General features: G+C 51.0%; 10 protein-coding genes across 10 annotated transcripts; 3 read left to right on the plus strand and 7 right to left on the minus strand.

Annotated features, from left to right (window-relative positions):
- Nucleotides 1-823: 823 nt before the first annotated feature.
- On the plus strand, nt 824-4,172 carry N7539_006527 (Chitin synthase C; the record flags this gene model as incomplete). Its single annotated transcript, XM_056936129.1, has 7 exons — nt 824-952; nt 1,130-1,571; nt 1,665-2,026; nt 2,139-2,985; nt 3,074-3,257; nt 3,313-3,955; nt 4,035-4,172. 7 exons carry the CDS (start codon nt 824-826, stop codon nt 4,170-4,172), a joined length of 2,745 nt encoding a protein of 914 aa, XP_056789053.1.
- A 783-nt stretch (nt 4,173-4,955) lies between these two features.
- N7539_006528 (MFS transporter) lies at nt 4,956-6,797 on the minus strand (the record flags this gene model as incomplete). The annotated part of the gene is made up of 1 exon (XM_056936130.1): nt 4,956-6,797. One exon carries the CDS (start codon nt 6,795-6,797, stop codon nt 4,956-4,958), a length of 1,842 nt encoding a protein of 613 aa, XP_056789054.1.
- Nucleotides 6,798-9,634: 2,837 nt separating this feature from the next.
- Nucleotides 9,635-9,843, minus strand: N7539_006529 (uncharacterized protein; the record flags this gene model as incomplete). Its single annotated transcript, XM_056936131.1, is given in 2 exon segments — nt 9,635-9,713; nt 9,731-9,843. The coding sequence occupies 2 exon segments, from the start codon at nt 9,841-9,843 to the stop codon at nt 9,635-9,637; spliced, it is 192 nt and encodes a 63-aa protein (XP_056789055.1).
- A 23-nt stretch (nt 9,844-9,866) lies between these two features.
- N7539_006530 (uncharacterized protein) lies at nt 9,867-10,149 on the minus strand (the record flags this gene model as incomplete). Its single annotated transcript, XM_056936132.1, is given in 2 exon segments — nt 9,867-10,079; nt 10,090-10,149. 2 exon segments carry the CDS (start codon nt 10,147-10,149, stop codon nt 9,867-9,869), a joined length of 273 nt encoding a protein of 90 aa, XP_056789056.1.
- Nucleotides 10,150-11,063: 914 nt separating this feature from the next.
- N7539_006531 (dihydrodipicolinate synthase family protein) lies at nt 11,064-12,095 on the minus strand (the record flags this gene model as incomplete). Its single annotated transcript, XM_056936133.1, has 1 exon — nt 11,064-12,095. The coding sequence occupies one exon, from the start codon at nt 12,093-12,095 to the stop codon at nt 11,064-11,066; it is 1,032 nt and encodes a 343-aa protein (XP_056789057.1).
- Nucleotides 12,096-13,397: 1,302 nt separating this feature from the next.
- On the plus strand, nt 13,398-14,219 carry N7539_006532 (uncharacterized protein; the record flags this gene model as incomplete). The annotated part of the gene is made up of 1 exon (XM_056936134.1): nt 13,398-14,219. The coding sequence occupies one exon, from the start codon at nt 13,398-13,400 to the stop codon at nt 14,217-14,219; it is 822 nt and encodes a 273-aa protein (XP_056789058.1).
- Nucleotides 14,220-17,692: 3,473 nt separating this feature from the next.
- On the minus strand, nt 17,693-17,992 carry N7539_006533 (uncharacterized protein; the record flags this gene model as incomplete). Its single annotated transcript, XM_056936135.1, has 1 exon — nt 17,693-17,992. One exon carries the CDS (start codon nt 17,990-17,992, stop codon nt 17,693-17,695), a length of 300 nt encoding a protein of 99 aa, XP_056789059.1.
- A 903-nt stretch (nt 17,993-18,895) lies between these two features.
- Nucleotides 18,896-20,416, plus strand: N7539_006534 (N amino acid transport system protein; the record flags this gene model as incomplete). Its single annotated transcript, XM_056936136.1, has 1 exon — nt 18,896-20,416. One exon carries the CDS (start codon nt 18,896-18,898, stop codon nt 20,414-20,416), a length of 1,521 nt encoding a protein of 506 aa, XP_056789060.1.
- Nucleotides 20,417-21,906: 1,490 nt separating this feature from the next.
- N7539_006535 (sugar porter family MFS transporter) lies at nt 21,907-23,498 on the minus strand (the record flags this gene model as incomplete). The annotated part of the gene is made up of 2 exons (XM_056936137.1): nt 21,907-23,216; nt 23,303-23,498. The coding sequence occupies 2 exons, from the start codon at nt 23,496-23,498 to the stop codon at nt 21,907-21,909; spliced, it is 1,506 nt and encodes a 501-aa protein (XP_056789061.1).
- A 1,103-nt stretch (nt 23,499-24,601) lies between these two features.
- Nucleotides 24,602-25,929, minus strand: N7539_006536 (tellurite-resistance/dicarboxylate transporter family protein; the record flags this gene model as incomplete). Its single annotated transcript, XM_056936138.1, has 4 exons — nt 24,602-25,027; nt 25,114-25,218; nt 25,279-25,734; nt 25,804-25,929. The coding sequence occupies 4 exons, from the start codon at nt 25,927-25,929 to the stop codon at nt 24,602-24,604; spliced, it is 1,113 nt and encodes a 370-aa protein (XP_056789062.1).
- Nucleotides 25,930-26,381: the final 452 nt, after the last annotated feature.

Below are 26,381 nucleotides of genomic sequence, written 5' to 3' on the forward strand. Positions count from 1 at the left end.
CGAGCCAGTGGCATACGTGATGTACTGAAGAAGTATGTGCTTTTAGGAAAATCCATTCCAGAGAGTACTACTGGACTATATGCACGTATACATTCAAGTATCCACAGAGACATCCACGATCCCCACCCAGCCTCCACGTCAATCCGTTTGAAAGTGTTGGCTTCCTTCAAGGCCAGTAACGGTACAGACTCATACAAAGTCCTTAGTACAGACTATCTTTAGCTGGTCAATAGGTGGTCGTGCTCTTATGCCTATGCGTATTCTTTCATTAGAACCGACCCGGGCCTTCCTTGTCCTCTTCATACCCCATACCCCTACCTACAGTACTGCTACTAGTATATCCGCTCCGTCCCTTGAGTAGGGGCAGATCGTCAATTGAGATCATCTCACCATTGTTGGCCGATCGCTTTCACTTCAGGGCGGCATTGCGGTAAAGTCGACCTGTCGACCTGTCAAGAACCTTTGTGCATCCCCAGGTGCACTCACATCAGTTCCACACCCTTAAGTGACCTGAACGCAGACCGGCTGCTGCAGCACCTTCATACCTTGCGTCCCCCGTCTCTTCCACTCTCCCTCCTCGCTGGCTCCTCCAACTCTTCAGCTACCAGCCCCCCTTCCCCCTTCACTCGCTTCCTCTGGGTACATTGGACAGCCAGTCGCTCTTTTGGAAAGTCCATTGCTTCGTCCGTCGCTTGATTGCTTGTTACCATAGGCTTCCACCATCCACTCCATCTCTGTTGGCCTGGGCGACTCTCAATCTGGCACCGCAACCCCAATCGACGACGATCGGCCTCTCGTGCAAGAGCACACAAATGCGATCAACATGACCATGAACACCCCCCACTCAGACTCTGCTCAGTCCTCGCGGACAGTCTCCCCCGATCAATCACGGCCAGCTCCAGCTCCAGCCCGTGAGGGGAACAGCCCATATGTTGCCGGTGGTACACCAGAGGTAAGCTGCAATCAAGTGTGCTGACTCGTGTACGAGGACGAGCGTCTTCAGCGATGTTTGCGAGTGATGCTAGTTGGAAAAGACATTGGAAACAAATCACCCACGCATCGTGGTCAGCATGTATAACAGCTCTTGGAGACCTGGACGCTAACAAGGATCTCCCCGTCCTCGCGCTAGAACGAATACGGTCATGAAGAAAAGAACCTCATGACCGAGAGTTCCACGTCTCTCCTCTATCCAAGCCAGCCCAGCCCACTCAGCGGCTCATTTGACGACCGTTATGCATCATCCGACTCTCTCAAACGCTACACTTTACAAGATTCAGGGGCCGCCGTCTTCCATGATGGCGCATTGCAAGATCCAACGGTCGCAACGGGTTACTTTCCGTCTCGGTCGGGCGTTTCCACTCCCATGTCGGAGACGCCATCCGAGGCTTGGCAGCACCGCCAACAGACGGCCGCGTCGGGCCTGCGTCGATATCCCACTCGCAAGATCAAGCTGGTCCAGGGCTCCGTGCTGAGCGTAGATTACCCAGTACCTAGTGCCATTCAGAATGCAATCCAGCAGGAATATCGAGAGTCGGAGGAGGGATTTCCAGAGGAGTTCTCACACTTGCGATGTAAGTGTTGTTTGCGATACCTGTAGTGGTCCCGGCTATGGAATAGGTGATTTTCAGCAGCTGGATGGAATTGACCTTTCCCCTCCCATTCAGATACGGCGGCGACTTGCGACCCCGATGAGTTCACTCTGCGCAATGGATACAATCTTCGACCGGCGATGTACAACCGACACACCGAGTTATTGATCGCAATCACATACTACAACGAGGACAAAGTGCTTACCGCGCGAACGCTCCATGGAGTCATGCAAAACATTCGCGACATTGTGAACCTGAAAAAGTCCGAGTTCTGGAACAAAGGTGGACCGGCCTGGCAAAAGATCGTGGTCACCTTGGTATTTGATGGAATCGACCCCTGTGACAAGAATACCCTCGATATGCTCGCAACAATCGGCGTCTACCAAGATGGCATCATGAAGCGATCTGTTGATGGGCGGGAGACGGTCGCACATATTGTAAGCCGCCTACCTCTTCGAAGCAGCACCTTTGCCAAGGAAGATCCCCAACATCTTAACTATGGCAGAGAGTAAGATATACTTAGTGCTTGTCTGCTAATCCTGTATATAGTTCGAGTATACCACCCAGCTCTCCGTCACGTCTAGTCAACAGCTCATTCGCCCCCACGGTGACGAATCGACAAACCTACCTCCAGTCCAGATGATCTTCTGCTTAAAGCAGAAGAACAGCAAGAAAATCAACTCGCATCGCTGGTTATTCAACGCCTTTTCCCGAATCCTAAACCCGGAAGTAGTCATTTTGATCGATGCCGGCACGAAACCTGGCAAAAAGTCATTGCTCGCTCTATGGGAGTCCTTCTATAATGACAGGAATCTCGGTGGATCATGTGGTGAGATTCATGCGATGTTGGGTAAAGGATGGAAGAATTTGATGAATCCTCTGGTCGCTGCTCAGAACTTTGAGTACAAAATCTCGAATATTCTCGATAAACCCCTGGAATCTGCCTTTGGCTACGTCTCTGTCCTACCAGGCGCCTTCTCAGCCTATCGCTACCGTGCTATTATGGGCCGGCCCCTCGAGCAATATTTCCATGGCGATCACACCCTCTCCAAACAGCTTGGCAAAAAGGGTATCGAAGGCATGAATATTTTCAAGAAGAACATGTTCCTTGCCGAGGACCGAATTCTGTGTTTTGAGCTAGTGGCCAAGGCAGGCTTCAAATGGCATCTAACCTACGTCAAGGCTTCCAAGGGAGAAACAGACGTTCCCGAGGGCGCTGCAGAATTTATCGGTCAGCGTCGTCGCTGGCTGAACGGATCTTTTGCGGCCAGTCTGTATGCGATGATTCACTTCACTCGAATTTATAAGAGTGGACACAACCTCATCCGACTTTTCTTCCTTCATATTCAGATGATCTATAACTTTGCGGGTCTGGTGATGACGTGGTTCTCTTTGGGTATGTACCTGACTATCTTCTAACTGCCCCAGTCTGTGCATGGCTTGCGTCATGTGTGTATATTGGGTTCTAACATCGCATCCAACAGCGTCCTTCTGGTTGACAACGTCGGTTATCATGGATCTCGTCGGAACACCAAGCGAAAGCAATCGATATAAAGGTTGGCCATTCGGTAATGAGGCTACGCCAATTGTCAACAATTTCCTAAAATATGGATATGTCTTCTTCCTAATGCTGCAATTCATCCTGGCTCTCGGAAATCGACCCAAAGGGTAAGTTTATCGGCTCCTCAATAAGTTTGGCTGGCAGGTAACTGATACAAAAAAGATCTCGCTTGTTCTACACACTCTCCTTTGTGTACTTCAGTATCGTCCAAACTTACATTCTGGTTTTGTCCTTCTACCTGGTGAAGAACGCGTTCACTGGAGGCACATTGGACTTTAACCTAACGCAGGGTGTCGGCGCCTTCCTTTCCTCCTTTTTCAGTTCTTCCGGGGCTGGTATAGTCTTGATTGCTCTGGTCTCTACGTACGGCTTCTATTTTCTCGCCAGTTTCCTCTACATGGATCCCTGGCACATGTTTACATCCTCTTGGGCCTACTTTGGCGGCATGACCTGTTCGATCAACATTCTGATGGTGTACGCTTTCTGCAACTGGCACGACGTTTCTTGGGGTACCAAGGGATCAGACAAGAGCGAAGCCCTACCCGAAGCGCAAACCAAAAAGGACGATGCCAAGTCCAACTTCATCGAGGAGGTCGACAAGCCTCAGTCTGATATCGACAGTCAATTCGAGGCAACTGTGAAACGTGCGCTGGCGCCGTATGTGGCGCCCGAGGAAGATCATGAGAAGAGTATGGATGATTCGTACAAGGCATTCCGAACGAATCTTGTCCTCCTATGGATCTTCAGCAATCTTATTTTGGCGTTGTGCATTACCAGCGAAGGTCTTGATCGGTTCTGCTTGACGGTAAGTCTTTGTCTTTCCCCCTTTTTCTCTGACACTCAATTCGAGTCGAGAAACTGATCTCCTCTTTTTCTATTTGCAGAACACGTCCACAGTCCGTACTGCCAACTACTTCGCGGCTATTCTTTGGACCACTGCTGGTCTTTCCATCTTCCGGTTCCTCGGCTCGCTCTATTTCCTCGCCAAATCTGGTATTCTATGCTGCGTCTCTCGTCGTTGACACTGCTGTGGTGTTGTATGAATGTGAATGCCACGGCCCCTTGTTTTGTTTCGAGTCTTTCTTTTTCGATGTAGATCTTACCGCTGGATGAGCCTTGTGATCGCCTATGATGTGTCTTATGCTCCTGTAATATAAAAAGTACCATTTGCGACCTTTGAATGGAGACTACTTTGGTATCACTTGGTTGAACCAGCCAGCTCCTGACTGCGGGTCTCAGCCAAAATCATGTGACCCAGGACCTTAAATATCTCATGAGTACCTTGTTCAATCGGTGAATACGTCCCAGCCCTCTTCACGATGATCCCATCATAGTATGAGTAGACCTGTTTCTTTCGAAGCGATTGACCTACGGCAATCATGATTCCCCGATGAAACAGTCCACGTCGGGTGCGTGTCGCGTCTGGAAGATGCATTCCTCTGTCAAAGCCAAAGGAAAGACCACAGGTTCGGAAGTGAAGTGATTGATTTTGAAAAGTGAGATGGAACCAAAGTCTATACATTAAAGTAGCTCGTTCAGTTGAAAAAAAAAAGACCGGAAGCGAAAAAAAACCCCACAGACATGCAATGAATGGTATCCGGAAAAATCGACATGGAACCATCCGTGTGCTCCGTCTAGCCAAAACGCCTCCTTGAGCAAGAGTCTCAAACCAACCGAGTAAGATCACCATAAAATACGATCAGCTTTTCTCCAAAATCTCTGCCAGGAAAATGACCGAAAAGAAACATTAAAAATCAAATGCAGATTGTGATTTCAGACCTGCATGCAAGGTAGGTATAGTGAAATCACCTGAACGATTCACGAGTGTGGACACGGTCAACGTTATATGGGTTACCCTCGTAGGTTGGGACCCTCTGAACCTGAGACAAGTGTGTCTCGACACGAGACAGCGGGCGTTCCAGGGAGTATCTTCCAGTGTCGATCTCCTTGTCCAAGACCTGCGAGGTCACCGTGGGGTCATCTTTCACGGCGGAAGGAACACGGGTGACGGCCTCGTCCATAATGGAGTTGTCCCCAGAATCGTTCTCTGGAGAAGCATTCTCGGTCGTGGTGGCCATTCCCTTGAGAAGGTTCTGGACAAAGGCCTCGGACTGAGCAGAATACTTGCAGTGCTTGCGAATGGCCAGACCTTTCTTGTACAGGATAAAGGGGAACGGCACGCAGATCAAGGCCAGGAAGGCCGGAATGCTCGCCGCCCAGTGGATGCCCAGGTTCTGAAACATGTAGCTAGTGAAGAGAGGGAAAGCAAAGCCAAAGAGGGATCGGAGCAAGGAGTTGGCAGCCAGGACCGAGGCCGCGAAGATGGTATAGGCATCAATGAGGTAATTGAACACGCTCAGGAACACGAGAACCATGCCGAATCCGAAAGGCACTCCGGCGGCGATACTGGCGAGCCAGTGCACATCGGGAGAGTTGGTCCACGCAAACCAGAACAGTCCGATAGGAAGGGCCACCGAGGCAATCATACAGGGAGGCAAGCGGCTCTCGGGAGGAGAATAGCCGCCGTTCTTTGCGAGCAGCTTGGAATACCGAGTGTTTTCGGGAATCGAGTAGGCAATCGCGGCTAACATACCAACCATGACGCCCAAGAAAGCCAAGGCGGACACACCCTGGTTCCATCCACGGTGAATTTGGTAGACGATAGGGAATGCACCGAACAGCATATAGAGAGTACCGTAAATGATAGCAAGGTAGATCGAAAGCAGCAGCACAATAGGCTCGCTAAAGAGGAGGATGAATGGACGAGACATAGCAGTCTTCAGGGCTTCCTTGGGTACGGGACGACCTTGATCAAGATCGAGTTTGCTCACATACACCTTACCGGTCATCTTGGAGAGGGTCTCGGCACGGCGGCGAAGCAGCACGGGGGCATAAGTCTCGGGCTTCAGGGCCGCACCGCAGATCCACATCACAGCACACAGGATGCTCAACAGACCCATCACCCACTTCCAGCCGGCCTTCATGCCCAAGAAACCTCCCACAATCGGTCCAATGACAGGTCCCAAGAACGGTGCCAATGCGAAGGCCGACAAGGCGAGACCTCTTTCCTGAGCGAGGAACATGTCTGCAATGACGCCGCCGGAATTGGTGAAAGGGGAAGAGCCGAAGGCACCGGCCAGAAATCGGAAGATCAACAATGAAGCACTGTTCTTTGCTCCAACAGTGGCGGCACAGAAAACAGTCAATCCACAGTAAGTCGTAATGAAGACGAGCTGACGACCATACAATTCACTCATGGGAGCCCAGATCAAGGGACCCAAGGCAAAACCCAGGACGTAGAGGGAGACACCTAGCGTGGCGACTTCTGTCTCGATGTGAAATTCCTGTCGGATCTGAACGATGCCGCCAGTGTATGCGGATGAGACCAGAGCGACAACCAGGGTCTCCATGGCGGCAGTCATGGTGATACCCCATTTCATCGGCTTGCTCAGCTGGGTTGGGTTGCGGAAATCCTGGGGCATCCATTGCACGGTGTAAGGGTCATCCTCAGTACCTGAGCCAGCGTACGGGTGGTCGAAGACTTCCTGAGTGATGACACCGGGTTGAGTGACCATACGCCAAAATGGGATGGAAGTTGGCAGCTGTGGCTCCGGGCCGGTGGCTTGGGTTTTGAGTTCTGTCGTCATGGCTTGTTCAAGGATAAGGTTGCGGCTTGGGGGTGAAAGCTTTCGATGTAGCCGCAATCCTCAGCTACTCACACTCTTTCTGCCCACAAGGATCTTCAGCAGACGGGCAAGTGTACCTCAAGGGAGAGGTCAGACCGCGGTATTGAGTGAGGGCGGGCGGCTCAATCAGGATCGTAAATGAGTGAAATTCTTGAAGATAGAATGATCAACAAGTGCGGGCCTTGTTTCTTTTGTTTAGATTCTAGGGGGTAAAAAAATTCGAATCAGGTACCATTCCAAAGACCTGCTGAGGCCCTCTTTTGCATCAGCCCGAGCAGTCTCGATTTCCAATCGTGCATGATGATACACAATTCCACTGTGCATAGTGGGTTGTGAAGAAAAGGCGGACATGGAACCAGTGCAGTATCGGAGGACTTGCTGGAAAGAGCACACTAAGAGTGCCCCCAAGTGGGTCAAACAGACGGCCATCACGAATGCCGTCGGAGATCGGAGTGTCTTTGAAGTCTTTCTTCGTCGACTTTATTGGCAGGCAGCGAGACTGATTAGATAAGGTCATATCGGATCATTCCAATCGGCCTTGATTTTCCAACTGCAGTACATGCATGACTCGAGGATGTTCGTATATCGCATTAATGCACCATGTCCCGTCGGAGTTACTCAGTTGGAATACAGCCAAGGCAGTCTATGTACGCTCTCTTTCGGACTCCAGAGACTTAGGCATCCGACATGTCTACAACCGACTCTAGCGACTCGATGAATCCTTGCGAGTTGCCGCAGATTTGAAATGCCTTGGTTGGCACCGGTTCCCAAGCTCCCTTTTCGTGTCAATTCGGCCCGATTAATTTGCTTTTGCCCTGTCGGGTGGGCCGATGGCAATGCCGATCCACTCATTTGTCCAAGTCTTGTTGTTCCATTGGTTTCAGTGGATCCGCTTGGCGTCGCGTGGCGGCCAAAATCCAAATCCGCCGGAGTCCACTTGGCTTTGTTTTTCTGTTTTCAACCGAGGCAACTTTGGTAATTCCTCAGGCGAGATCAGAATTCAGTCGAATAGAGAGAACTTTCTGAGCAGCTAAGCCGAGGGATATGATTGAAAATCAAGGTCAGGCACCACGTGTGAACATCCTCTATTCAGCCCTCTGCGGTCTCCACTAAGGTAGTGGAAGGCTATTCTTGACTTAACATTGGCACTGAATCTTGCAGGTCGTCCTGACCTCGGTTGTATATTTGAACGCCCTACAGACAACAAGACCGAATAGGTATATATGTGTTGACTTGACTCCAAATCAACCACTTATCACGATCATTGCTGAAGAAGAAAACATGCTGATTAACTGACAAACCGGCCAGTCCACCTTTTGTACTGTTCGACTGGCATTCTGACTCGTGACCAAGAAGGCCTCAGCGAGTAAGACCCCCAACATGCATCATCGAAAACCGACAGTGTACCTAGATCTTTCAACCACGTTGCGGGACCGGAAATTAGCCAGAATGGATTTGACCAACGGCCAGCCCTGGCGGTGCCTGTACCTGAGAAGAGCTTTTAACATGTCTTCGAGAACCACGTCCACAACTCCACTTTGACAGGCTTCTGTCTCCCATCTAAGTGTTGATCAAACAGCTGAGGGCTAGACCTCGAGTTGACATATGGCGGTTCACTTGTGCTTGGCTTGGTTCCTGAATACTGTTGTGCCGAGGCATAAATGGATGTATGACCAATAACTCTTGACGTATTGCTCCTGCGAATCGAGATACCGTTTCACAGGGTCAATTCCTCTGTACTTGTGTGCTTTTCAGATCGCAGTACATAGTATATTACTACATACCCCTTCAGGCCCCTTGGCGATTATTTTCTATCAATACAAAGAGCCATCCTGAAACCCTCTCTCTGATCTGGACTGCCCTCCTAGACTAGTCGAATTACTTCCCCCGCTGCAAATAACCGAATCCGACCTTAAGAACTACAGGAGGAAATTCGCAGCCTAAGGCAGCTTTGGGAGACAGCAACCTTGGACCACAAGTCTCCAGCTGCTTATTTCTCTACACCAGGCCTGCCAGGCTGCAACTCAACGCAGTAGCCACATCCAAATGCATACAATCGTATTCCGGCTACTACATCAACTGTTACTTCGATTTTCCTGCACTGGTCTGGTCATTCTCTTATAGCTCACCAGGCCGCAAGTTACAATAAGCATCTTCGCAATTCAGTGGAGTCTCTATCTGATTTTAGGACTCAAGGGAGGGAGCCCCGTTCTACCTGACTTAGAATGACCTGCCTCAGAAGCTACCTACTCCCGTAGCAGAATCAAATAAGAGATATTAAATAACAAAAACTTGTACCAATGGAAAGCCTAACCCATCAAAATTGCTAGAAACTAGACAGGCTCGTCACGTGGATAAGGTTATCCTTTGAGATTCCCTCCAGCTACTCTTGCATATCATGGCGCTGGTGAGCGTGCCATGGAAGCATACTTGTAAAGATGTATATTAAATGTGACTTGTAATCTTGAAGGTGAGTAGCAACAACAGGGAAGATATTCCCTAGAAAAATTTTAGTTAAAAGTTCAGATACTTGTGATCAGAGGCGGAGCGACAATTTTGCCCCCTTTAAGCTTCATACGCAAGAGCTTCATGCAGCGAACTGGTGGGATGCAGCTATAGTAGCGGCAGCTGCACGATGGGGGAGAAGGATGACTGTGAGATTGACTAACGAGGAGAGATTCTATCTAAGCTATGGGCTGCGGTGAGACGGCAGTATCACATGCCATACAAACACAAACATCTTCCTATATGACCCATCCGCAGTATATCCCTTCGTCCTCGCCGTCCGTGGTGTCCCACTAGAGCTTCATCGGTACTGCATGTTCTATGTTTGACCACAAAATCTCCAAAGCGCAAATGTTCAGCACTTCATCCGAACTGGAAATGAATCATACTGGTCGACCTCTAGAAAGACCTTGAGAACTTGAACATATGATATTTTGCAGTGGTCTTGAGAGTAGCCTGCCAAGTCATCTTCCAGAGCTTCGACCGTTGTGTCTTTTAGCATCTGCAAGCATTCTTCGTCGATGACTACACATCTGCCACGGTGTTCATTTGATACGCACTTGAATCTCCACGTAGGCCCCAAAATGCGCGGATAGTTTCAAGAGATGCATTACGGTATAAGACGGAACCTTGGATGACAGTCAATCGATATTTGGCACATGCCGGACGGATAGCTCTCACAGCTGAATGTTTCCAGCAGTTGGCTCTTAGGAATTGAGTTTTGGCACGCGCATCGACCTAAAGTAACGGACAGGTTCTGGGAAGACAGTATTTGACTCAGTAGAGTAGGTAGTGCGATAGGTGACATAGCGCCAATAAGAGGGAAATGGGAGGCTATTGACTGTAGCTCAGGCCCGTTGTTGAGAAAACAAAGTATGAGACCAAGTCTCGTGAAAATCGAATGATCCATGAGTATAGTCAAGGAGGAAAGAGAGACAGAGAGATCCGGGGGCAGAATTGGGCTTTTGGGACGACGGACAGTCGGACACTGCTAACAAGCCAAAGCCCGGACGACTTTGCCCAGAACAATCGTGTCTGAACACCATCCATACACTCATCTTTCCGGTGTATTCCTTGTGAGAGTTAGCGGTGAAGCTTTTGTTTCCCAATCCGCCTTTTGCCATTTCTAGGTAGTACGTATATTTGGGGTCTAATGTTGGCGAGGAGGCTTTTCCACATATTGTTCCGACGATCTGAGTTGTGTATGCCCATTCCTGACAATAAGCATCAGAAGAGCAAAGTGTTCTCAGCCCAAGGGCATGCCTCACCATTGAGTTCCAAAACTCTTTCACGTGAACGTTATAAGAAACCCAACCAGGCTCAAGGGCAAAGCTGCCAATTAAATGACGCACGCGGCTATTTCAGCATGCTGTGTTCTATCTACGGTGCCTGGGTTGTGCTTCAATTATCTATCCCAGCCCTTGGCCGAGGATTTTAGCTCGGGGGTTCTGTTGCGTCGGACATTCGGTTGGTTCGTCATACATATGAGGCTCACACACACAGTCTTCACCGAGGAGTAGGTTGTATTCTCCTGCGTGATAAATCTCGGGGTGAGCTCAAGGTGAGCTAAAGCTCGACAAAGTCATCATGTTTTCAAGAAAGGGATGAGAGTCCTGCGATTATATCAAAAGTATTTGTAATCCTCAATTCAAAGACCGATCCTGACTATCCAGGGCAGGCATCTCCGTCATTTAGTAGGTTCCTGTTCTTTATACCCTTGAATCAGAATGGTTCTCTTTCGATTGGACTTCTTTCGCTGATCCTTAGCAGCTCTCTTTCGGTGTCTGCAACAGTCGCCATAGTCGTGCGAATCATCTCCTTGACTGGTTCTGTCACGGGCTCGTATGGATGGCGTGGGTGAAGCAGCCCTTCGCCATCTGCGATTCCAGCCCCCGGAGCAGTCCAGTAAGCAACTGCATACTTTGTCGCGGCAATTCCACTCTTGATCGCGCTTTCGGCCAGGGCCGCTTGACCCTGAACCCGCCAGGCCTCGTCCAGATGACCTTGCTGGTACTGAGTGTAAATATGTGAGACCGTCCTTGGAAAGACGTTGGCAAAAGCTGCAATGCAGCCGGCGCTACCAGCAGCAAGGCCACCCACGAGGAAATCAGACTGGCCGCCAAAGATCGCAAACTCGTTCTGTTTGAAGGTGGTCGCCAGTCGGGTGATTTTGCCCACTGAGCCACAAGTGAGCTTCACACCCACCACATTCGACCGACCGTTCGGGTTGGTGGCTGCCGACTCTCGGACAATAGCCGTAATCGTGTCCGAGTCGATGTCCACTCCGTTGCACACGCCGGGAAAATTGTACAACACAACCGGAATCGGGGCCTTGGCTGCGACTTCTGAAAAGAAGCGCTTGACGACGGTCATACTGGTGGCTTTGCCAAAGTACGCAGGAGGAAGAACGAGAAGATAGTCTGCCCCTGCCTCAGCAGCATCGCGAGCCAGTTCCAGAGTCTGCTTGGTTGAGTGGGCACCCACGCCGGCCATCAATGGGAAATCAGGTCCCACGGCAGCACGAGCAGTGACAATAAGTTCGGCGCGTTCTTCCCGTGTCAATAGAAATGCCTCTGAGTTGGTACCTAGAATCACTAGTCCTGCAAGTCCGGTCTTTGATAGATACTCAAAATATCGGGACTGCGCGGAGAGACTCAGGGTGTCTTTCGCACGGTTGAAAAATGTGACGGCAGGACACCAAACCCCCGCAGGAGGGACATGTGGCTGAGGAGAGGGTGTTGACGACGAGGTCATTCTGACGAGTTCGGAGCAAAAGTGACAATGGCTGACTGACACAAATGATAGAGAGTGAGGGTGTGTGTGTGAGAGAGAGAGAGAGAAAAGAGTCGATGAGAGTAGAGCGATGCGAAGAAGCCAGTGAGCTGGATCAGAGTACTTTCAAGTTGCTCCCGAGGAACAACCCCTCAACCCCCGCATCACTGCATTTTCAAGGTAAGTGGTCGGCGAGATTAGTCTTGTCCCAACCTCTTATCAGGAGAACCAGCATTGTCGAACAGGGTCTGAACCCCCTGATTTGACGTATTTACGATCACCTCGCTATCCGATATCACGGCCGGTGCTGCCGAGTGCTGGAAGAATGTATTATGAAAACATCGGATGAGCCAGCCGATGGGGTGGAGTTCACGCCCGAAGATCCTCCATCGAATCAACGGAAGTGGGGAAGGTCGGTTGATCTCCGAGTCTACTCAACGTGCGGAGATACTCAGTTGGAAGTTCAGGTTAATTCCATGCTGGAAATCGGCTAGTCAAGCAGGATCATTGATCGAGCCATTAATTCATCGCTGTACGGTTGCTGTGACATAGTGAGACGAGTATACCTACTGGCAAGGCCACCGTGGGCGTCAGCCTGCAGGCTTGCGCGATGACGCCTGAATTGAGATGACGAATAAAAGAGAGATGGTAACAGTAGATATGGCCAACGGTGGGGAGAAAGAAAGAGTAAGATGGATTGTGGTGAGTAAGAGGCTGATTCTAAGCCAGCCCAGCCCTAGCAGAGTCACATGCTTACCAGGTAAATGTTCGGTATCAGGGCTACAGATTGGTGCTGGAGGGTTGCGACGATGAGCTTCTAAGAGGACAATTCTCGGTGAGTGTACCGAATCAGCATAAAATGGGACATACTGGAGGCCCAAGATATGTCAGATAGCAACCACCTGCAGACGCGGTGAGCTACTATGCATCGACTGCGATGTGGAAATTGTATCAAACGGAAGCATAGCATAATGAAAACTGCTTAACTTTGTGCACGTGATTTCGCGCTGATCTGTCGAAGAGGTGACTCACTCGTGTAGGGGCGCAGGGCTGTGACGGACGGCTTTCCTTCGTAAGGAAGTCGACCATCTCACGAAAAACAATCTCGTTGGTCAACTACAGTTGCCTGCTCTTAAAAGAGAACCCGCAAGAGTCTACATGAAGAGTCGTCTCACCGGGAATCATGGCCAATGCGCTTGTGGTATTGCAGTGTGAAGTCGCAGAGGAAATGCACCATCAACGCCAGGCAGAGATATGCTCCCAGCTTCATCCCGACCAAGGGTCATGTGCCGTCCATTACCAAAGGGAGGTATCGCCATTCGGACCCTTCCTGTTTTCCTGGGCAAGTTGAACAGGGCCGTTGGACTAGGTAGCCAGGGGACACTCAGTGAAGATGAACTCCGAGAGTTCGAATCAATGTACTTGGAAACCGGACTCGACATGGAGGTTCATCTCAGTCCGTTTGCGACGTCGATGACCTTAGAGTCCCTGATAGCCCGTGGTTATGAGGAAAGAGTGATGTTGAGCACATACCATGGCTTTGTGGACAAACTTTTAGACGGATCTGCAACGACAAGTACGTTCGACAAGGTCACGATTCGTCAAATTCAGCAACCGTTATCCACTCATGAGAGGGAGCAATTCATTGAATCATCGATTGCAGGATTTCAAACCAACGGTCGCCCGCGAGAGTTGCTGGGCACGCTGGCTCGCATCGCAACGGAGCGGACAGATACGGCGTTGTTTGTTACCCGGATCGACGATCAGATTGCCGGGTCGGCGGCAATGGCCAAAATTGAGTCTTACAAGGGAGATGAGGCCGTGGCCTATCTGTATCTGGACAGCACGCTGCCCGAATATCGCGGCCGCGGCGTGCAACAAGCTGTCATCCAGGCTCGTATCCATGCAGCCCAATTTGAGGGACTCTCCCTACTTACGACCACGACCACTGTGAACGATGGCAGCGCGCGTAACGCGGAGCGCGCAGGTCTGATTGCAGCATACACGGCGCCCGTTCTCATTCGACCAGCTTCAATTCAGCCGGGCGTTATTCCCTTGCCTAGTGTTGCGGAAAGTGCCTCATCGGTCAGAACACGAGAGAAATAAGTGAAACACCAGTTGGAGTCATTGCAAACGATTAGCACATCAAAAATCCACCATGGAATGTGGCTTTCTTCTATAGAACCGTAAGTGGCGCGCGACTCCGATCATCGCAACTAGACGGGCCTCAATGGCTTGAGGTCTGTTCACGTGGAGGGGGAGACACCAGCGGATCAGATTGAGTCTCTACTAGGTTTGCACGCCCTCCTTCGTGGATCAGAAGTTGACGCTCAACCTCGCTCCTTACCGGAGCAATGAGGCTGGGTCGGTTGCATGAGGCCATCCATCCGGCTATTTACGTCCAGAAGGGACTAAAGCCAATCAAGTCCCTTGACCGAAGCTGCTCGGGGTAAGATGATGGCTCGGTCTCGTAGACGCATTAAATTCAAACCTCACAATCACCGTATATGATCCGGTTACCGGGGGCACAGGCCTCTTTTTTAGCAAACTGTCTTTTCTGTCCCGACTTGGAGAAGAGATCGGCCCGCGCACGCCTAGGATGATGCTGCCCTTCGAAGCCTGTTTGAGTGCAATTGCCGTCAAAGGTTCGCCACGTTTGCGGAGCCACGAGATTCGCAGCATGGCTCCGCAGAGCATCACTCGATTGTGCAATTCACGTGAAAGTCGTATTCCCGTGCCTCTGTGCAGTAAACACACTCATCCGCCAGGCTCAGCCACGAGGGAGCAGGGGTTGGGAGAGTTTTCGTCACCCCCTTGCATCGGGCGTAGAAGGCCATGAGGTGAACCTAGCCGAGACGGTTACAGGGCGAGTGGACAGTGGGCGGTTGCTGGGAAGGTGTCCACACTGAAGGGACACAGACAACCACCGAGCAGTTCGGATAGTCGTCAATCCTGCTCGAACACTACGCTGATCCCCCCTTGACGTGCGACCGCACTCCGAGCTTAACCGGAGGTGATTCACAATGAGGCGGACTCAATCTCATCTGCACCCCGATGATTTTCCAACATTCAAGTCTGGAGCTACTCTCTGCCCCACAGAATTGATATATTGGAGAAACCTTTGGATCGGCGAAGATGACGAATCACAGAAACGCCAGGGCAGGGCTCTTGGTCCTTGCTCCTATTTTGTTTGTGTGTTGGAGTAGACTTTGACGCTACGCCTTATTCCAGGTGAAGTGCCCTGAGCTCCGAATTCCGTATGGCTGGCTCCTTAGTGGCGCTGGTGCGGGCCGTCCGACTCGGTGTGAAAGTCAAAAAAAAGGCTCGAGAAAGTCTCCTTCTCCTGCTTGGCCACATCTTGACTTCGTGGCACTACCTCCGGCAAGGGTCACAAGTGCGCCAATGGCAAGTACCGAAGCGGGATTAGGTTCTCGCATGGTCGGATCTCATTGACTTTTGTTGATTTCTTGATCAGGCGGGCCATGGTCATCTCGTCAGCACTGAACCAGAGCTATCCACTTCAGAACTCTGGAGGCGCGGCTGCAGCGATTTTGTTAAGTAATGAATACGGGGAAAGCCGGGGTAGTCTGCCATTCTGAACTGCTTTTCTCTGGGGTCGAGCACGGGAGTGGGGAAGACCTTTGCGGGGGAAATGGAGGAACAAGAAGCGATCAAACTGGGGAAACAGAGCAGTCGAGAGTCGAGACTCTTCAGGATCAACGCCAGGGACCGAGACCGAGACCTGCAACCGCGCTTCGTGGATTGTGGATGTCATCTTCTCATGCTGGGGGTGGCAGTGAGACTGTGAGTGCTATGACTGGTGTCAGGTTTAGCAGTGGCCCCTCCATCGTGCTTAGAGGCTACCAAGTATGAGACTGGCAGCACACTACTGCACAGTGCACCGTAGTTGTGTGGTTGACCCTTCAGGAACAGATCAGCCATCATTCAAAGGCACCTCCAAAGTCGAAAAACCCAATCGACAATATTATTAGTAATTGCAAGGTGAAGTTACTAAGGTAGGCTGGCGGGTGAAGAGATCTCCATCATGGAAGTACCGCAGGTGGGGCCCTGCTCGCCGCTTCTCTCCTCAGACGGCTGTCACGGCTCACTCTCCGGTGGCCACTTTGGGGGGAGCCACGTGACCTTGCAGCCAGTATTCCGACTGGAATTGTCGGACCTTCGCTGCCGGGGTCTTCTTCCTCTCCACCGATTACAAGACTGCCTGGGCTCCATTGGCGAACAGAATCTAGCCTTGGTCCCGAGGGCCCAGAGGGCCCTCTGGGCCCAGGGACGAAGCTTGACTTGGTCAGGGTGAAGATTTGAGAGAAAGAGTAAGGTTGTCGAACCGGCTGTTTCCTTGGCGGAGAAAGGAATGCTTTTGCCTCGCATTGTACCCATTCGGCATTTCGCCGAGAGCATCACCGGTCGCTAGTCAGGATTCCGATGACGGGAGTCGCGGGAATCATCATGACAGCAGCAAGCGCAAGGCCAATCCCGTCGTTGGGGGCTGCCTCGGACTTACCGGACTGGCTGCGCGGTCCCGAAAACTGGGCTAAGAGAGTCAAAAAGTCAAGATCGGTCGCTTGTGGCTGAGGCGGCTTGGCTGGGAAACTTTCTGGAAGAAGGGAACCAGAGACCCGAGAGCGAGAAAAAAAAAGAAGAAGAAAAAAAAAAAGGCAAGGGAGTGAGAAAGTCAATTTGGTTACTTGATATCGATCTCCCTTGCGCCCCGATCCTGCGTCCCAAGGGTCACTCTGCGCGATATCACGAATCGAGTAGATTCTGATATGAGTTTAAATCCTTGCAGCGTCTTTTGATTCTGTACAGTACTACCGTGCTCTTTTCCCCAGCTTCACGACATGCTCCCCCGCATCTCTGTATCTTGGGGAGACCAATGCGATGCAGACGCGGGGAGACTGGACTCCGTGACTCCATTCGACTATGCCCCCGAATGACATCGTGAAGCCAAAGTTGGCGAGGAAAGTGGACACACGATGGGCCGCGAAGAGCAGAGGGGAGCCAATGTTGCAGTTTGTGTTACCTAAGATGTCTCTCTCGCGGGACTCTGGATCCTCTCCCATTCACCATGGTTCCATCCCCGTTTCGTTGGGTCCTGGCCCCGTTTTGGGGGAGGCAAGAAGGTGAAACCCGCTGGGGGAGAGAGACGCTGAAATGTACAGTCAAAATTATCCTTGGACGGGAGGTCGGTTGGAAGTTGGAACTGCCCGCAAAAGAGATACAGGGGAGTTCATGATCAACCTTCACACGTTTTCCAAGGAGTAGAATAGCATAGGTCACCGCGAGGTTCGGACCTAAGGTGTTGTTGTACAGCTGATACCTCATCTGAAGCCGGAAGAGAGATGATAGTTAGAAACCCTAAGCTAGGCAGGTATCTGTATCGCACGATGATGCCGGATCATCCTCATCTCTGAGGTCGATTCCTATATATTATCGTCGTTATCAGCAGGACTTGTACTGTCACACCATCCAAATCCATGAATGTTGCACACGCCGAGAATTCTCCGGCCCTGACGAGAATCTCGGACTCATTCCTCCCCCATCACTCTCAGAACATGAATTCATGCGACCGCTTTCTTGGGAGAGAAATCCTTCCACTCTGACTTTCGGGAGGAACTTGAAAAGTGAGTTCTCTCGTCAGCATACCCCTTGGACACGAGAATCGTGCGCAACCCGTCAAACTCGAAGACTCTCTTCATGTTTCCAGCTTGTCCGACCTGGATGACGAGCGGCTGCTTGCGGTCCCTCTCGTGCTGAAGCGGTCGATCACCGAGTTGGCCGTCCCAGAGAGGCAACGGCTGGGCGCCAAGTGGAGCAGGGTGGGACCAGCCAGACGCACCATAAACCCCAGTGACTGACATAGTGGGTCGTCACACCGAGTGATCTGGCCAATCTACACCTCAACCACGGCCCATCGTTCGATCATGGATCCACTATTATCACGAGAATTTCGAAACGTCGATTATTCCACAGTGAATTTTCAAAACGAAATTTTCTTCCTTGATCAAGAAGCAATAAAATAAGAAAATAGGAAAAAAAAGAACAAGAGAAAAAGAGAACAAGGGAAATAGAGAAATAGAGAAATTGAGAAATAGAGAAATTAGTCCCGAATGGAGTAAAATCTCGCTCTCAGCAGTTCTTGACTGTCGATCCCCGCTGCACAGAAGGCCGCCGAAGATGCAACGTGCCCGAGGGGATTATTACGACGATGATTATTCAAGGAATCTTTTGCTGGTGCATTATTCATTCCGGTGTGTCACGGCAATGACCCAATCTTGCCCTCATCCACCTCATCCACCTTCTTTTGGGTTGGAACGCACACACGCACACATCTCCACCCCAAGTTGAACCAGCACCATCCCCAGTCGGGGTTCCACTCACGAAAACTAAACTCATGGCGGTGATTCCCCAGAGATAACGCCGGATTGGCAGTGTAGCACATGGAGAACGAGAGAGCGAGGGAGACGCAAGATGAAGTCGCGTCTCCCGCTCTTATATACCATCATGATTTCCCCGTCTTCCCCGTCTTCCCCGTCTTCCCATGTGGTTTTCGACATCGTCCTTGCTTGACCTCTCTTCTCGATCCAATTCGTCCTGATCGAGTGCAGAGTTGGCACTCTTCTTCCTTCTCAATCTTCTCATCCTTCTTCTTTCTTCATTGACCTCTTTCCTCCTCCTGACCGATCAATCTCGATTCCTCTTCCACCTGGGCCTCCTTCTCTCGCTTTCGCAGCCAACACACAAGAACACAGTCTCCCGTCATTATGGGTTACGTCGACGAGGTTTCCAGCGGCAATGACTCCAGCGTCGGGCTGGAGTCGGTGGGTGAGAAGAAGAGAATGCAGCAAGAGGAGCCCCCCGCGTTCGACAAGGACCTCGTGGGGGAGATGAGTGAGGCCGAGCGTCATGTCATCGACCATGGCATTCAAAAATTCAGTCGTCTCGGGTGGAAACGACTCACCGTGGTCCTCATCGTCGAGGCCATCGCCCTGGGCAGTCTCTCCATCCCCTCCACATTCGCCAAGCTGGGCATGGTGGCCGGTGTCATCTCCTGTGTGGGATTGGGGCTCGTGGCCATCTACACAAGTTACATTGTCGGACAGGTGAAGCTGCTCTTCCCCGAGGTCGCCAATTACGCCGACGCGGGCCGTCTCATGTGGGGTCGTTTCGGTTACGAGTTGATCAACCTGATGCTGGCGTTGCAGTTGATCCTGCTCACCGGATCGCACTGTCTCACGGGTACTATCGCGTTCCAGAACATCACCGAGAGTGGTATCTGTTCCGTCATCTTTGCCGTCATCTCGGCCATCATCTTGTTCCTACTCGCGGTCCCACCCAGCTTCACCGAAGTCGCAATTCTCGGCTATGTGGATTTCGCCTCCATCGTGATTGCCATTGGTATCACCATCATCGGTACCGGCGTGCAGGCGACAAATGCCCCGGGTGGGCTCGCCGCGGTGAATTGGTCCGCATGGCCCAAGCCTGATCTGAGCTTCACCGAGGCCTTTATCGCCATCTCCAACATCATCTTCGCCTACAGTTTCGCCATGTGTCAGTTCTCCTTCATGGACGAGATGCACACGCCCAGTGATTTCCCCAAGTCAGTCTGGGCTCTCGGTATCACGGAGATTGTCATCTACACCGTCACTGGCGCGACCATCTACGCCTTTGTGGGTGAGGACGTCAAGAGTCCCGCGCTCCTCTCGGCCGGACACACCCTTAGCCGCGTCGCCTTTGGTGTCGCCCTGCCCGTGATCTTCATCAGTGGATCCATCAACACCGTTGTCTTTGGCCGTCTCGTGCACGGCCGCATCTTCGCTAATTCTCCCGTCCGATTCATCAACACCAAGATGGGCTGGCTCACGTGGTTGGGAATCATTGCCGCTGGCACTGTTGTTGCATTCATCATCGCGGAAGTGATCCCCTTCTTCAGTGACCTTCTGTCTCTGTCCTCAGCACTGTTCATTTCGGGCTTCAGTTTCTACTTCCCCTCGTTGATGTGGTTCCTCTTGGTTCGCAAGGGCAGCTGGACCGAGCCCAAGAATCTGATGTTTGCCGTTCTCAATGCCTTTATTCTCGTGATTGGCTTGGTCATCTTGGTGGCCGGTACCTACACCAGTATCGCTGATATTGTAAGCTTTTCCTGTTCGCTTCCTCGCTCTGTGCCCCCCTGGCCCATGACGAATCACCGCAATGCTAACTCTTATTTTTCTCCCTTTCCACAGATCAACAACTACAACCAAGGAACCGTTCGCGGTGTTTTCACTTGCGCTGCCCCTGAGTAAATCATGGGCAATAGCAATCTCTTGGAGGGACAGGCTCCCACGGATTCATGATTTCGTGTTTTTCTTCTTTTGGCGATTTACCCCCTGTTTATACTTATTTTTTCCCTTTCTCCGAGGAGCCTCCTGGACGAGGTTATGATGTTGAGTCAGCTGCATGCGAAGAGGAAGGCAAAACTAGATGCGACATCTTTGACGTTTTGGAGCGATAGAGCGCTTGCATCTGTTATGATAGACACCGTGTCCGACCACCTCTCACTCATACTGTATATATGCTTCTTTTCCAGACATCTAACCCTCATGACATTTCATCCCATTCACTTGCCGAGCTTCCATCTGATTCAAAATGGGCAGTTCAACCACTAAAATGAACTGCACGTCGCCAATAATTTAGATTTCGGAGGTTCTAACTTTAAATATGTACTTGATAGTTTTGAGAGCCTAACAACGAACTGCTCAATATAATCCTGACTTCGACTGGCCATCACCAGTGGTGAGACATCAAAGAGAGGGACACCATCGTCTTCACTTCGGCTTCGTCTTAGAAGAATCCCCCGATCCAACCTACAAGGTTAAAGATCCACAACGGGCTTCCAGATAGTGGTGACTTCTGTTTCCTCCCTGTGGAAGAGACCTGGTTGTATCCATATCTGACAGCTTCAGAGGCCAAGCTCTCATATCCGCGAAATCATCTCAAACCTCTACTGCCCGCATTTTTCCGAAAGGCAATCCATACATGGAACAAGAATCAGCTGCCCTACCCTATGGTCGAAGTATCATCTCGTCTCTGATGACTCCGGCTCTCGCCCGGCCATGCCATGTCGGACAGAGCCCTCGGGCTTGAATTTGGAAACAGTGCACCATCTTTGTCAGCCCGGGTACACCCCTGTCCATGGATGCTGTGAGCTGTCATTTGGGGTCCCTGCAATGCGAGCGTTGATAAGACGGTCATGCGGGTTCGCGTGGGGGCGGAAGAAGGGTAAGACCAGATGAAAATTCGTAAGAGACATGTCTAGCTTATCTGTCTAGCTTATCTGTCTCTTTCTCTGTCTCTTTCTCTGTCTCTTTCTCTGTCTCTTTCTCTGTCTGTCTTTATCCGTCCGGAAAAGGCTTGATTTTACTAAACGAAGATAGCATCACTTCGCCATGTGGACTAGATACGGATACTTTGAAAATACGTTGTGGAGCAAATTGACGCAAGAGTCCCGAGGGGCGAGAGTCAAGGTGGGTTGGACTTGCTTTTCTGCGAGTGGCGCTCATCTCGGTGGACAGATAGGTCGCCGGCCGACAGGATGATCAATGATGTACAGTATGTAGACTGTCCCCCTTTCACAAGGTTCATAGAAAAGGGAAAATTGGCCGTCTAGGTCATACTCGTTCCATGCATCTCAATTACATAAATCTACTCAAAATTGGGACGAGATATAGTTATGCTTGTACAAACTTTCCTTTTAATTCACTTCAGATAGAACTGTCGTGGCGAGGGCCATAGATCAAGCCTCACTGACTTCGAATTGGTTTTCCACATGTAAGCTTTTTGGCATGTGCTTGGCAACTCTTGGCGCCTCGAAAATATTCGACGTCTTCATGAAGATCTCATCCATCTCTTCCAAAGATCTCCCATTGGTCTCGGGGAAGAAGAAGTGGACAGTCACCGCAATGGCAAAGTTGATCACCGTCCAGATGATGTAGTATCGGTAGCTGATGGTTCGGAAGCCAGTCGGGGTGACTTCCACCACCACAAAGTTAAACAGCCAGGTCATACAGTTGGAAAGACCACTGATCCGAGCGCGAAGGTGGGGTGGTGCGATTTCGGACGAGTACAAGAATGGAAGGCCCAGGAAACCAAAGGGATAGAACAGGTTGAAGGCGTACAGCGCGACCACGGCGACAATCGACGCCGCGTGGTTCCCGGGCACCGAGCTTGTGCCGCTCATAACAGCCATCGCGCAGCACATGCCGGTCGCACTGGTCAGCATCAGAGGGCGACGGCCCCAGCGATCGATTGTGAGCACGGCTGCAAGAGCCCCGAAGATTTGCGTGGTCACCATTGCAGCGCTGAGAATTCGAGATTCCGTGCCGTGCATGTTGAGGCGTTGTTCGAAGATGATGGTGGCGTAAAAAGTCAGGGAGTTGACGCCGCAAAGCTGGCCGAAGGACTGACCAGTCATGCCCAGGATCAATCGGTGTGCATTGCGCTTCTCTCCCATGCCCAGAATGTCCCAGCGGGTGCTGTTCTTGACTTTTTCAAGTGAAGACTGAATGGTGCAGATTTCCTCCTGGACTGCGTCGCTGTGGGCATCCAGCTCCCGTAGAGCGCTGATGGTCTCGCGAGCGCTCTCCAACTGATCCGTTCCCACGAGCCAGCGCGGCGACTCCGGCAGCAAGAGGACAAACATCATGACGATGATGACCAACGACGTCTGAAGGATGAGAGGAACTCGCCATGCGACCGAGCTGGTGTCAACGAACGAGAAGCCCAAATCGATCCATAACGAGACTGCGATACCGACAGCGACAAAGAGCCCTTCTGTGACGACGTGAGCGCCGCGATGCGCCGAGCCCGAGATCTCTGACTGCCACACGGGTACTGTGGCGGTTGTCGCACCAGTTCCGAGGCCTTGAACCAAGCGCGCCACGATGAATTGAGCGAGTGAATACGAGGACGACATGAGTAAAGAGCCTACGATCACCAACGCCGAGCCGATGAAAATGACCCGCCGCCGACCGAGAAAGTCGCCCAAGAAGATGGTCGACAATGCACCAAACATACCACCCAGGGTGAAGAGCGCAATGACGGTACCTGAAGCCAGCAAAAAAAAAAAGAATGGTACATCAGTTAAAGCTGGTTCTATGCCATTTGGAAACACCGATGCAAAAGCAACATACCTTGAACATTCGACCTGTGAACGCTAGAATCATTGACCGTATCCAAGTCGGGGAATTCTTGAATGAACGAAGGCATAGTGAGTAGCCCTCCAGCCACCGCCAGATTGTAACCAAAGCACATGTACGCCGGTAAGACAACCAGCAAGATGGTCGCCAAGTTGAGGCGATGGCCTCGCAAACCCAAGTACCGCGCCATTGAATGGGATCCAAACTTCACCTCAGTGCCAAAGTATAGACCACGATGAAGGTCGGAAGGATCGAAGAAAATGGATGAATGCTTCTTCAAAGATAAATCTCATGATTACCAAGGTACCTTATGTATGCTTGGTACTCTCGCCCCATTTTCGCCCCTCATCTCCATATTCTGTTTGTGGGATTTCCCCAGCTTGCAACCAGCTTCGACCCCCAACCCATTCCCATAAAGTTCTTCCTGAAGTGGCTACTGATCTTCTCTTGCTCTTTTCGATCAGTGATAATGATTCAAAGCAGTTGATCTCATTTGCCGGGATGGGTACAGGATGGGGCCCGACCTGGGCTCGCTATATCCGCGGAAGATCAAAATTCCGCCCTCGAATCACATTCGGCATTCTCGGCGCAGAAAACAAGCTTTGAAGACGAAGCCGATTCTCTTCCGAGATCTCCAACTCGGACAAGCTCCGCGCTAGTCAGCTCGAAGTGGATACACGTGCACGCGTCCTATGCACGACTCTTATCATACTTCACAATCAGGTCCAAGTCCGAGGGTGCCAAGTTACCCACACTTCACACCATACGTTCAAAATTTCTCGGTCATATGAGCAGGGGAGCACGACAATCGTACAAGGCATCAGTCAATATCCTTCCATTTTGCGTATCATTTCCTAGCCTCAGATCCTGCCTCTATTAAATGATCTCCCCAAGGTCCAAACTTCGGGAAAAGGTTTGCGACGAAGATCGGCCAAATCTCCACTCGCTTCCTCTCGCGTAAGTTCACACCGGCCGAGTACGGTTAGTTTCACGAAAGATGCTGGAAATATCAAGCCAATCGTCAAAGGCACGGTGGAGAGTACCTGTTCCTGGTCTGTGAAGCTACGGCGGACCTCTGGGCGGCTTTTTGGACTCTTAGTTGTATGATAAGAGAACCAAGTCGAGCGATATCGCTATGCCGAGCACGATACAAGGAAAAAAGTATTAGTGACATACATCATCAATGGGCAACCGTCATTCAGATGTGTCTTAATCCCACGATCGGCTCCAAAGTCCTACAGAGTCACTTCTTCAACCGAAAGCCTCTCCCGTCTTTGCAAATGGAATGCATTATCAACATCTTTGGTCTCGTTTCTGGCATTGCGCATCCCCGATATCCTGATATTCGGGGATTTTTTCAGTCTTCGGTTGAGCTTCTCGCTCGTACATGTCCTCGTCTTGGCCTTTGCATAGAATCTGATGTTTGATGACAGCCCTGACATGCATCGTCGCAATGAACAAGTACAACATGGCCATCAGAATTGTTGCAACACTACCGACCCAGAGAATGACCTCACTTTGCAATTGCCGACCAATACTGATCGTTGCAATGATCAAACCAATATTGGGAAATACAAAGGACCGCCAGCTCAAGCTGAATCGCATCTCCCGTGCAGCGAGCAAACACGCCACCATCGCGATGGAGAAGAGCCAGAAAGATAAGCACCACATGAAAATGGACGAGACGCTTGCAACAATGTTCAACACCTGAGCGGTTATCTGAGCTGACCAAACATTTGCATTTGAGACGGATAAGCTCTTGCCATCCAAATGATTGCAAGTGAAGTGAATGCAGGCGAGCCCACCGCAATGAATATTGCCGGGCGAGACGATGGCTCAGGCAGGCCAAACACGGTCATCCACCGCAAATACACAGTGAACATGGCAGAACTGACGAGAAACCCCAAGCCCTGTGCCGTCAATCCAGCGACGATCATGGTAAGAGCATGGAAAGGCGGCTATTCGCTGACCCCCACTGATGCAATGGTACCGGAGAGCATGAATGGTAAGATTGGCAAATCCCACGCTGGCGTCATGTCTTCCAGATGCAGGTCGGCACTGATGAAGAGCCAGAGATAGAAGGTGACCGCATAGTAGATCCAAAAGAGAACGCGATAAGTGACCAATAGCCAAGGCCCACTGGATGGAATACCGTACGGTGAGTTCGACGCAATCATGCTGGCAAGACAGATGGACATAGTGGGTATGAAAATACTTTCCCTCGGCTGAGTCGCACTTGAACGCATGGTCTTGGGCCAGCGTATGAAGCGATAGATCATGGCCGTGATAAGAGTGCTAAAGATGACCAGATCGCAGATGTAGACCACTTTTCCAATGACGTCCAGCCCTTGGAAAAAGTGTGGCTGCGTTTGTGGTGACAGAAGAGGAGCCAAGCCTCCAGTCGCCATGAGCAATGCGAACCAGGCCTATTTTAAGATGGTTACTGGTCAGCATAGCAACACACTGAAATGAGGGCGGCTCATGAAATTACAGACCCAAGTAAGATGCCGCAATCTCGCAAGACCGGTTTGATCCTCTTCCGGCAGGCGGGCATGATGTCTAGGTGAAATAGATGTGGTGGTTCGCTGGCCACGTTTTCGAGCGCCATCCCTTCGATACATTTTGGAGCTCTGGACACGATTAAGCGCGGTGAAGTGGAAATGGCTGGCTTGAGATGCTTGCGTGCAATAGCCGGTGTCTCAATGAATCACACGCTGCGCATCACTCATGCGCAGCATAGTCACGCAACTCTAAGCTGAAGATGACCAGAACCGTGTCCGGGTGCGCGAAATGTACCTCGTTGCCTCAAAACCAATCATGAAAATTCTCGGGCTATCGTCGTCTCAGCTTTGGTTTGTCTCATGTGGCGACGTGAAATCTATGCTATCATGAACTTCGACATGGAGCCTCTGATCTAGCCATCGAAAAGGGATCAAGCGAGTTCATGTGAACAAAAGTTCAGCCAGATTCATGTGTGGGCCCATGGGGCCAAACAAGGATGATTGATCTTATACCGGAAATTTCAAAGACGTAGCCCACCGCGCGATGAGGAGAATGCCTGCCTTGCTGCCTG

Source organism: Penicillium diatomitis (genome assembly GCF_028827545.1).
Source record: "Penicillium diatomitis strain IBT 30728 chromosome Unknown utg000008l_segment0_segment0, whole genome shotgun sequence".
Taxonomy (NCBI): domain Eukaryota; kingdom Fungi; phylum Ascomycota; class Eurotiomycetes; order Eurotiales; family Aspergillaceae; genus Penicillium; species Penicillium diatomitis.